Source organism: Scomber japonicus, chromosome 18, assembly GCF_027409825.1.
Source record: "Scomber japonicus isolate fScoJap1 chromosome 18, fScoJap1.pri, whole genome shotgun sequence".
Lineage (NCBI taxonomy): Eukaryota > Metazoa > Chordata > Actinopteri > Scombriformes > Scombridae > Scomber > Scomber japonicus.
The window spans coordinates 19,942,163-19,954,615 of NC_070595.1; the positions used below are offsets into that span (position 1 = coordinate 19,942,163).

The following is a 12,453-nucleotide window of genomic DNA, read 5'->3' on the forward strand; positions in this document are numbered from 1 at the left end:
AACAACTTCTGTACTCCAAGTTATACTTTTTCAGTGCCAGTGCTGACTATTGTCGGATGCTTTTGACTGTCATGGAAGTCATATGAAAGGACTTCCTTACATTAGAGTACTTCTAAGACAAAGAAAGAAGCCCTGAAATCTCTGAATAAGGAGGGAATGTAGGGCTATACCCATATACAGTATATCTAAAGGTGTGATATATGCATCATAACTTCACAACTAGTATCTTAGTCCTAAGGAAAGTAGCTATTATGGTATTGTCAGGTTGTCTTTTGTATTGAATGTTATATGCAATTATTACCTCTTATCTGCTGTATTGAAATATTAAATATTAGGCCATTGCAATCTCATATTTACCAGATGGGATACTTTATATTAGTCACATTCACAGGTATTTTTTTAACAAGGTCCCAGTTCTGGTGCTTCTCCACACTGCACAGCAACATGCAGGACCTTTGTTGGCCTTGAGTCAAACTCCTGGCCTGCATTTACTGCTAGGGAGCACTGGCCTGGGTCCATCTTTGAATGAGAAACCAATGGTGTCCTGTCAGTCCAAATGTCCTTTTCTCCTTTCCTGCACAGAATAGAAAGAAAGTGCTGAAAGGAAGTGCTATAAATGTGTTCACAATGTACACAGTCTTTATAAAAAGTAGTACTTGCCTTGGATTTGTCTATCACTCATGTAACTGCATGTTAAGTGAATTTTCAGCCCTCTTAAATTTTTATTTTGTAAGTTTTTTATGTTTTCTGTGTTAAAAAACATAAGGAAAACATATGGTACAATATTCTGAAATTCATAATAGTGATATTGGAGGGGATGCTTGCTTTTGATGAATTTTCAGTTTGTACGTTGACTGTATGGCTGCATCCAACAATTTTTCATCATTAATCAATCTGGAGATCATTTCTTCAATAAGTCAAATATTTTGTCTGTAAGTAAAATGAAAATGCCCATTATAATTTAAAGTTCAAACTGACATCTTCAAATGTCTTCTATTTGTGTTCACCAACAATTGAAAACCCAAAGATATTCACTGTACCTTGAAATAAAACACCAACATGAAACAAATAGTGATATTATCTCCTACATTTTTGACCTAATGTAGAATTGCTGCAGATCATCATCGTTTTCATTCATTCATTTTCAAATACCTACAATGAATTTACCGATTGTCGGCTAAATGAAAGCAAGTTGTAGCACACATTGTTGTGAGTAGTGAAAGGAAAAGGGGAAGCTGACAGAAGCAACACAGGAGGTGTGACGATTACATGCAGGCCCTTTCTCAGATGCTCCGTGTAGTTCAGGCGTCGGACGTTTTCCTAACACAGTCTGTGTTTCCCTGAAGGAATGCTTGGCTGTGTGTATTCAGGTTGAGTCCCTTTTCACCGTCCTTACTAAAGACTTTGGAATTTCATTAATCTGTGTGGGTGTACAGCAGCGGGTCAGCTCGATATAGCCACCATCTCTGCAAAATTACAGTGCAACAGCCCTGCAAGAACTTGTGTCTTTGTAAAGCTTATGTTGATTTAAGACTGTGTGACTGAGGTGTTACAAATCAAGCTGGACAGCTTGATTTGTAAATTTGAAGGCAGCAGTCTGGGGTTGTTTTGTATTGAATTGCATTTTAGTATTGAAACAATCCTGTAATTGATAAGTTTATAAAAAGAAAAGCATTTTGATAGCTGATCAATCTTCAAAGTCATGTTTTCTTGCAAAACTGCCAAACATTCATTGGTACAAGCTTCTCAGTTGTGAGGATCTCTGTGTCACTGCTAATGTTGGTCAGACAAAACAAAAACATTTTTAAGATGTCCATTTCTGACATTTTATAGACCAAACCATTAATTGAGCTCAACCGGCATCTTAATCGTTGATGAAAATAATCCTTAGTTGCAGCCCTAAATCCATTACATCATATTTCATATGCTTGGTGTGTCTTTTTAATGAGATTTGAGATGTAAGAGCTCTCTATGTTCAGCCATACTTGTAATCCAGGTCTTGTTCTATTGATTGAAAATGAATCACTGCTGCTGGAAACATGAAACATGACTTTTTTTCCCCATGTAAAATTCAAAAGTTTAAAATGAGTCGGCAGCTATAATAAAGCAGCAAAAACCTAAACTCACGACAACGTCCACATTCCTATTTCAAACTGTTTTTCTAAGACATTGTCGTCATGACATTAAACAGTTTTCTTATCGCAAAGGAGGCAGTAAACAACTGCTTGCTCAGTTTTTGGCAGAGCCTCTCAAGTGGTATTCTGAATTTCCTGTGTTCTCTACCAGTTTTTATATGAGTAAATGTTTTTTCTTGCTTCTGCACAGAAAAGCAAGTGAGATTATTGCAGATAGATATGGAAGACCAACCTTTTCCCACTCTGTCACCTCACCATTAAATAACAGCTCGTATACGCTCACTCCAAATTCTCCTAGTGGCAAATAGTTTCCAGGAGAAAATCCTCATGAGATCAGATAACAGATAGTCAGTTTTGTATTCATTTATATATTTATAGGGGAAGAGCATGAGTAGTCTCCTCTCGTTTGTAGCTGTTGTCATTAGTTTTTTATCGTATGACATGGTGTGTGAAGTGTGTAGGTTGTGACGTGACTTTGACAGGCTCTTATGCAGCATATTAGCTGGCTACAACAGGCCACATGTTCATTAGGATATCAGAGCAGCTAAAAGGTTACAAAAATCTACACATTTCATTTCATATTGCGGGTGAGTGCGGACAGAGTGCCTCTACTTTAAAAAGGCACTTAGCAACCATTTGACGGACATGAGAATATGGTCAACATGACAGTTCTGCAATGTTCCAACTTAATTTAAATTGTCTGCTTTTAATTTTGACTTTGACGTTATGCTGGAATGACACAATCCATCAATTCTTCTTGGAGGAAAACTTGATGATATCTTGATGGGTGCAGGCCCAATTATGTTCTGCCTGTATCACAGTTCAAAGTGCCGTCAGTCATAAAAAGCATAACTAAACATGTTATCCTTTTATTTGAGGTAGAGGGAAGAGCAAGCAAGCCAGCCCTGTTGGAGAGAGCAGAGGGAGGGGGGAATATGGGGAAGCGGAGATGCATTTCCCATAAGTCACTGTCAGCCAGCTCCTCCCCCCAGTTGGCTGAGAGCCAGCATCAAGCAGAGCAGAGAAGTGCGGCAGGGACTGAGCAGAGAGGGAGAATCAGAGCACGGAGGACGAGGCAGACTTAACGGCGAGCGCCTAGTTTTGCTAATGTAGATGACAGGTTATACAGAGCGGATACGCGAGAGAGAGACAACAGATCAGATTGGCATCTGTCGGTATGTCTACACGCCCCTCTGCCTCACACACACAACAAGTTGTTTTTGTGGTTGTGTTTATTGGAGTGGGTTTTTTCTCTATTTCCTTTCCACGTAAATTCATTCGGGGTGTGGTGTTGCCGTGCTCTCAGAGTACCGGCAACGTCTTAAGAAGGAAGTGACAATTGACTGTGCTTTGTTCTACACTCTGTTTGTCTTGAGTGCATGAAGTCGGCACGCAAGGTAAAGACACTGCTAAAGCCTAAACTTTTGCATTAGGTTTAATTGAAATTTAAGTACATTTGCCAGCAGATGTTTGATGTCAGGTTTTCGTTAGAGTTAGTATTGCATTGTTGAAGATCTCAGTATTAATCCTGGTATGATCTCTATCAAGAATATCTATATGCATACATGCAGTACAAGTCAGAACTGAGTGACAAGGAGAAGTTGTGGTTAAGTGCAATCGATGCACTGATGCAACAAGTTGCAACTGTGGTCCTTATTCTCAGTTTGTGTCTTTCAAACAGCATTTAATGCAAATAATAAGTGTGTGTGAGTGTGCTGATTTTACAGTCACACGTGTTTTGACAGTTGTGACCTCTAAGCTGACGGTCAGTCATGCAAACCTTTATTGGAAATTCAACCTCGCCATGCATAATGTGCTGTAGTGTACTTCCTCTTGACTGAAACAGAGTACTTGCTTTCAACGACACAGTTGCAACTGTCAAAACAAGGCCAGGGTTGAATTTCCTGTCTCATCTGCCCACTGCAAACTTTCAAAGTTTCAGTACATTTCCGATGCTTGAGATCATTCTGATACTGAACTTGCACGGCACAGTCAAATAAAAAGAAGAAGCAGATTCTAATATTTAACCACAGGAAAAGAAAATGTCTTATCATTGTTGCATTGGAGTGAATGCACATTTCTGTGGAGAAGAGTAAAGATCTTGTCGTGAAGATGACAAAATAAAAATTTCTGGCTTGGAAATACATACAAAACATTCAGAAATGCATTAAAAATCAAAGGTGTAAAACCAAGCAAATATAAATCAATAGATACACTTGTCTTAAAAAAAGGGATGTACAGATATACAGTACGTACTGGGTTGTCATGAGTCAGTTTTTCTCGTATTAGCTGATAGTAAACTTCTTTGTTATACTATGGGGAAGCGGTTTTCACAAGAATAAAGTTAAAGGTCACTCTCTAGTGATGGCAGGCAGTTTTTGTTTAACAACCTTGAAAGTCCCAATTGTAAAGGAGCCTAATTGGCATTTCAGTTCCACAGTAAAATATATATATATTATTTTAAAGATTTTATTTGTCTTTATTTATCAGTAGATTGACAGGAAACATGGGATAGAGAAGGGGGGTGACATGCAGCAAAGGACCTCCGATCGGGATTTGAACCGGGGTCGGCTGCGTATATGGCATGCGCTCTAACCACTCGCCTACTTGCACGCCAAAAAAAAAGCATATTTAAACTTGCTGTCATTTAAAACAATCTCAGGAAACACAGCCAATATTTCAGTCAATGACACTAATCAACAAACATTTGATTTGATATAGCTAGCCACTTTGCAGCCCCAGACATTATTTGTTATTGCAACTTTTCATTATTTACTTACTTATTTGACCAATATTGTCATTAAAAAACAAAATTTTCTTGACTTGGCAGTATACCTGGCCAATACAAGTTTATAGACACTTGACTTACAAATGCTTATGATGTTCTTTCTTTCAAGATCCAACAGGTGAAATGGCGGTGAGGCAGAGGATTTTCAATTCTACCGCACCTTTCTCCGGGTCACCCCAGGCTGAGCTGAAGGGGTCGTACTCAGCCTGCTCGACCACGGACCAGGAGATAGAGGAGGAGGAGGAGGAGGGGAAGGACAAAAAAATTGACTACCCGCCCCATATAAATAAAATCATTACACATGGGACTGCAGAGCAAATTGGAGAAGCGCCACTCAAGACCTCAACCATCATTGCCCAGGCTGAATGTAATTATGCACTTTAGATTTTGTATAATAAATCAAATAAATGTGCCAGAACAGTGAAAGTTCAACATTAACACTGTGCTCTCCCCAGGTGAAACCCACGACCAGTTTACTCCAACTGGCTGTGGAAGTACTTACGCCAATTACACCAACAGGTATTAGATTACAACATTGTCTTCATTTCACTCCTCATATTTGTGTTTTTTTATTGCCATATGTGAATTCACTCTGTTACTGTACTTTTCCCTCAGTTCTCCGTCTGAACACAACAACGTGGCGTGCCCAACCACAGCGTCCGTCCAGGAGCTGAGCAGCTCATCGACTCAGCCCACCCCAAAAAAGAAGACCCGGAAAAGACAAAAACGTAAGGGGAAGAAAAAATTGGAGAAGAATAAGGAGAAGCCACGACACAGACATCGAGTGCCCTCTGGGGTCCCTGAACAGGAGAGTGGAGATTCTCTGGTCCAGATCTTGGTAAGAACTCTTGATTGTTCTGTTCATCCAAATGAGTCTTGTAAATAAACGTATTCACGGTGAGGAGAAGAAGTTAGTTGGTGCATGCTATACTTTCATATTCTTAAAAGAGCTGAGCGGGTTTGCAGTGTTTTTCTTGTGAATCATCTTCAAGGACAATTTGCCACATTCTTTGGCAGTCTAAAGCTCAATCTCTAGACGCCGGCATGCAAACACTAGCCTTCTTGTGTTGTGGAAGTGAATCACTGGATTCTAACAAAGCCGCATCTCATGGCCTTGAACATTCAACTCCTGAGCAAACACACCTGAGAATGTAAACATCTTGTAGTCTGATGGACCGTGTTTTTTATTCGTCCCCTGTAGGAAGAGTCATCTCTTGGCGAGACAAGCGACCCCAGTTCTTCTTGCTGTAGCAGCATTGAAAGATCAGAGGAGCAGGACAGAGGGCCTCCTTTCTACAACAAACTCTACAACCTAGGGTCCAGCTGCTCTCCTCTGATCTGGAGCAACAAAGTCTGTGGCGGCACCCTCTCCAGTGTCCACTCCTATGTGGACGACAGCGACTCCCTCAGCAGTGTGGGAGACTGTTCGCTGGCTTTAGCTGGCCTCAGGGGCCATGTCAGCCAGGGGGAGCGGTGCTACGCAGCCCCCTTTTTCAAAGAGGTGGAGAGGGAAGCAAGAGAGAACGAAGATGATTTATCAGCACATGATTCTGACTGCAACGAGGGATTAATCTTTGAAAACAATGTATGTTCTGCTTTCTTTTCTATGTGTCTGAATAGTCTTTATTCAATCTTTATTCATATGTTATTCTTAGCTTTATTTATAAAGCGTCAAATCATAACAAAAGTAATCTCAAGGCACTAACTTGTTACTCTCTTGTCTTATCAGAAAATCCAGCCAGTTGACTCGGAATACAAGGAAGGAAGGGAGTACGTCCTCCCACAGTTTATTAAGGAAGGCTCCTATGGCGAAGTACACAGTGCTCAAGATGTCAACACTGGCTTCAAATTTGCTGTCAAGAAGGTAACACAGAGCATATCCCCCTCTTTGGTCTTTCTTCAGTGCCTGGTTCAGAGTGTTTTTGTGTTATTGCTTACTGTTTTTTTCCCTTTCTTTCCTCACAGGTCGCTCTGAAGATGTTTAACAGTGAGGAGGTGGGTGCGTGGAGTGCCCTCAGATCTCCCCGCGTGTTGGAACTCTTTGGAGTGGTCAGAGAGGGGCCTAATGTTTTGTTCTTGATGGACCACAAAGCTGGTAAACAAGCCTCTTTTATGCCTTTTACACACAGCAAAATCTCTCAGTACTCACTGCTGCTGTTGAGATGGAGCGTAACATGTGATGAATTGAGTGCAAACAGATGTACAGTAGGTACAACATGAGGATAACGAAGTTCAAGTGTTCAGAAATACGGATGTGATTAGCATCGAGATGTGGGAGTGGGTGGTTCTGGGATGCTAGAAATGACTGGTGAGCTCCCTTGAAGTCTCACAGTCCAAATTACACCAAACATCTGGGATGGAAGACGCCAGCTTGATAAACACAGTGACACACCTTCAAGTTTTTTCCTGTCATCAAAGTTAGGTTTCTTCACAGGCCATAACAGCAGACGGAAAAGTTGAATCAGATGGAGCATATTGGTAAAAATTAACAAGGCATAGTCATTGTCCTGGTCTGACCTTATTTTGTTATTCCAGGATCTTTGGGACAGCTGATAGTGGAGCAGGGACGACTGCAAGAGGACCTAAGTCTCCACTACCACTCACAGGTTTTAGCAGCGCTGGAATACCTGATGAAGAAAAAAGTTGCTCATCTAGATATTAAAGGTATAGTTTGGTATATTCTACGTTTTAGTTAAATTACTGATCTAAAAAAATCAAAACAAAAATGAATGCTCTGTTGAAAGTAGATTTTAGTATCTTGTAACTGTATCCTTTCACCACATGGAAGCAGATCCATTATAACAGATTTCTAAAGAGATACAGTACTGTTACAACAGTTTGGCCTGAACCTGTTTAACCACCATTAGCTTTTTAAAGGTATGGAAGAGACAAAGATCACTGATTTTATATGTTGTTTTTATACAGCCCACTACCTCGAAGTTTGATCGGATATGAGCGTCAGCCGGTTATCTAAAATGCCAGCGTTAGGACAAAAATATTAACATATGAGATTACACCTAAACACATGCATCAGATATTGGCAACAGCCCATAAACACTTTCAAGATGAATTGTAAGACCGATCAAAGTGGCACAATAGTAATAACAGTAAAACAAAATGTGTCAGCTTGACTTTTACTTGTTGTGGTACCTGGTGGAAAACAAAAACAGTAAGTAGTAAATCAGATTTCTAATTAGTTCTCATCGGAGGATTTTGAGTCTTTTCGTGCAGCTGTTGTGTGGAACACAAGTGTCATAGATACAGTCTAGATTTGATCTTCAGCACCTGTGTTGTGAAACTAGACTACCACAGAGAAGACGGCAAGCTGGGAATTTCCCACAGTGTGACTCACCGCTGCTCTTTAGAAACGGCGCATGTGCACAGAGTGAGAAGAGCGAAACAGAAGGGGGGGGATGGGACGAAGAGCAGGAAGTAGTCAGTGAGAGAACATGGGGAGAATGAGTACAAGGGCAGAGAGAAGGAAAAAGATAAAGTGGGAGGAAAGTAATAAAAACATTTTTTTAAAAGGAAAAACTCAGAGAGAGTTAAAAGGAAGCAAAAAACTAACAAAAACTTTGAGGAAGCACAAACAGCATGATTGTGGCTCAGGCGCCACCTGGTGTTTGTAATGCTTTAGGAGTAACAAGGAAATAATGCCACATTTCTATCTTCTTTCTGTTTGTTACTAGTCTCTACATTCATTCCACATTAAAGTGTTTTCTAGAGCAGCTGTCCCTCAATGACTTCATATTCATTCCGCTTTATTGTGCTCCTTTGTCTGTGGGCTGTTTTATGTCTGTGCAGCTGCTCTGTTTCTAATTATGTCATCCATAAACTCCACTGTACAAGTACTGAGCAGTGTTGAGATTAATGCAATGGATTGAATCTGCTTGTGTCCCACAGCTGACAACGTGTTACTGTCGGAGGACGGTAGAGACACTTTCCTGTGCGACTTTGGACATGCAGAGAGACTTGACAATCAGGGACAGAGCCTCAGTGGGTCCAAAGGTAAAAAACTGTCACTTCAGCCATTCCATTATTAAGAGGTGTAACGTATCCACTTTCATGTCTTAATTGACTGTTTTCTCAATGTAATTCAATGCAGATCTGAAAGGCACAGAGACCCACATGGCCCCTGAAATTGTGAAAGGGGAACCCCGTGGAGCCAAAGCAGATGTGTGGAGCAGCTGCTGTATGTTACTGCACATGCTCAATGGGTGTCAACCTTGGACTCGATACTACACCTGTATACTTTACTTGAAGGTATCCTACCCAGAGACCCACAGACCACTACACCCTGCTGTTTAATTATGCATGTTCTAGTATGCTCTTCACTGTATTCACATCAGACCCTGATTGAGTTCATTTTGTGATCGTTACAGATTGCTAATGAGCCTCCTCCTCTGAGAGAGATCCCACCTGACTGTAACCCTCTTACGGCTGAAGTTATCAAGGCAGGGCTCCAGAAAGATCCAGTTAAAAGAGCATCAGTGTTTGACCTCAAAGAAAAAACAGACAGAGCTCTGAAAGAAGGTAACAAAAGCTGCACTGCATTTTTTCCTTGTCTGCATATATATATATATATTATATGTATAAATGCCAGTAATGCATTAACACTTACAGTTTGTAACATATTGTATTTGCGTGATTGCAGTTGGAGGACTCACCAACCCAGTCAAGAGACCCTACACAGAGCCGCTGTATGTTGCCAACAAGCCTCCTGACTTTCTGCAACTCATTGATAGCAGTGTTAACTCTGTGGATGAAGAACATCAAGAGTCTGTTGACAACGTGATAACAGCTCAGAGGAGTGTGAAGGAGGAGGATATCGATGATGAGGAAGAGGAGGAGGCTGATTCTGATAAGTCAGAGCAAGGGAAACCTCTCAGTCAACAAAGGCTTATTTCTGAGACAAATCACAAGAGCACCACTGTTTCTGAACTTGAGCTACGTAAACTGGAGACAGGTGAGGTTTCACTCAGTTTTCTTATTTTTCTTGTGTCAAATGCACTGTACGTTTAGACTCATTGTTTTTCTGTTTGTGTGCAGATTTCTACATGTACAGTCTGTCCCAGCTTCATTCTCCTGAGAAGCAGGAGCAACTCCTGTCTTGTCTCAGCAGTGACCCTTATTCTAATCGGGAGCCATGGGACAAAAAGGTACACCAAAGTTTATGTTGTATGTTAAGTTCTTGCAGTGAGAGTAGGAACAGATGAATACAGTTATACAGTTATTTTCAATTCAGCCCCAAATCTTCAGTCTTATTGCTATATATGTTGTACATCCCAATTTTGACCAATTTGACCCAATTTTTTACCAAAGGAAACCTTTTTTGTGGACACCAACACTTGCAAATTGGATATTAAAGCTCATTTTTAACTTAGGGTTAACATCTGAAACATCCATGCTTAATGGTTTACCATGTCAAAATTGTTAAACTATTCTGAAATGGGGCCCATGTATACAATGATGTTCATCCATTTAGGACAAAGTATTTATAAACTTATTATTCTACTTTGTTTTTTTAACCAATATTTAGGACTCCGGCCGCTGGTCCCTGAGCCCAGGAGATGACTTCAGCTCTGGTGTCTTTTCCTACAACAGTCAGCCGGATGGGCAAGATTTCAGTATGGATTGGCTGGTTCACACTCAATTACCACGACCCTGCTGTTTTGAAGGTAACATAAATAAAACATTCATGTCTCTCCTGTTTAAAACTAGTTAAAATGGTACCAAATTGTAATGTGATACATTTTTCTCTATCTCTGTTCTGTGATTGGCTCAGGGGTGGATGTCTGCATCAGAGATTTCAACAGGAAAAACATCCGGATCAGAGAGACTCGGCGGGTAAAGGTGGGCCACATCGCCACTGGAATCAGTGATCAGGTGAGACCTAGCAGGCTCAATTAAGCAGTTCATTCTAGTCGGTCTTAGTCTATGTAAAGCGCAAGATTGCGTTTGTTTAATGCTAATGTGTATCTCTTTTTTTCAGATCTCCGAGAGGGTTTTCACTCTGGAGACACAGCAGGGCCAGCACATCGCTCACGATGAGGAGGTTCAGGAATCCGGGCTGGAGCTCTGCTGTGTTCCTGCTCCAGACTTCAACCCTGCCTGGAGATGGAGGATCAGAGACGGGGTGCTGGAAACAAGATAGAGCCCACAATGCATCTATCAGCTGTCATATTAACTGTTGTACCACTGTTGAAATCTTTGAAATTCTTTCATTTGTCTTGTTGCATTAGAGCCATACTATCACTGAGGTTTAAAAAAATTTCTTTTTAAACAAACTTGCGTCTTTAAAAGCCATCATGTGTGAAAACTATTTAGCCCTTTGTCTGTTACATGCTCATAACTCAAAGCACAGTTCATTTTAACCACTGTGATGTTTACATGTTTCCTTATTGCATGTTTACATTGAGCCATTAAACATTATAATGAGCCCTACAAAATGTCTGATACATCATTGATGTCACATTCAATTCATTCACAATCAAACCTGTTATATCATCATATTGATTAGTTAGTTCACCTTCTACTCAGTGACATTTCTGTGTAGTCTAAATACTTTATTATTATATACATATGTTACATACTTACTTAACAAGACAATGCAAAGGTAGATCAAAATAGCAGTTGACATTTCCAGGCTTTGAATACTGTATTAACCCCAGGCTGTGAGCTTAGTCTTTCTGTACATCTGCAGAAAACTTTGATCCCAGCAAGACAACTACAAACCAGATTCTCATTAAATTTAGTTCTCCAGTTTCCCCAACTTGTGATGAACTGATGACCTTTGGACTTTCTTCTAACCGTTACAACAGTTTGGTCTTGCTAATTCTTGAAAACGTCTGTAGTGCCCAGATATCCATGACATTTGCTGTGGATATTCACGAACCCTAGAGATTGAATGTCAGTGGTTTTGTGATGCCCTGACCTTTCCTTGAGCACCACCTCAGATAAGAATATTTACTTGTACACAAGCAATATGTAGTGGTAAGATCACTGACATTTATAGTAAGGATAGTCATTGGGCACTCTATGGCTGGGTTCAGGGGGTATAGGATGAAGTAAATTATCATCAAATAACTATACACTGTACCCTGACTGATGTGCATTTAATAATTAACACTGGTGGCTATCACCTGAGGGAAATTACAGCCTGAATGAGTCTCTCTGTTAGACTCCACACAGCTAGCTTAACATTTAATGTGTGGACATAAAGCCACAAAGATCCCTGCTACAATGTAGAGATGGGTACAAATATTACTTATTTTTACAATGACACACAAAACTTTTAAATGCAGAGTCAAGCCCTTAACTTAGACATATTGTTTTTAATAACCCAATGTCTTATCCTTAAATAGCTCCCACAAGACTAAATTAGATTGATTTAAATACTATCAATGCAGTTAAAATAGCAAATATGAGAACATGTTCTGAATGCTAAAGCAGCTCTTGAAATCTAGCTCTGGTCAAATGATTTAATCATGCATTATAACCAATTATTTCATGGTGGTGTCACTGTAAAAT

General features: G+C 40.2%; 1 protein-coding gene across 1 annotated transcript; it reads left to right on the top strand.

The window, feature by feature from the left end:
* The first annotated feature begins 3,041 nt into the window (after positions 1-3,041).
* Positions 3,042-11,361, top strand: map3k14a (mitogen-activated protein kinase kinase kinase 14a). Its single transcript, XM_053338814.1, has 16 exons — positions 3,042-3,310; positions 5,033-5,290; positions 5,379-5,442; positions 5,539-5,761; positions 6,125-6,508; positions 6,653-6,787; positions 6,889-7,018; positions 7,459-7,587; positions 8,827-8,931; positions 9,029-9,186; positions 9,306-9,456; positions 9,578-9,889; positions 9,973-10,082; positions 10,463-10,601; positions 10,709-10,809; positions 10,916-11,361. The coding sequence occupies exons 2-16, from the start codon at positions 5,047-5,049 to the stop codon at positions 11,075-11,077; spliced, it is 2,547 nt and encodes an 848-aa protein (XP_053194789.1). The 5' UTR covers positions 3,042-3,310; positions 5,033-5,046; the 3' UTR covers positions 11,078-11,361.
* Positions 11,362-12,453: the final 1,092 nt, after the last annotated feature.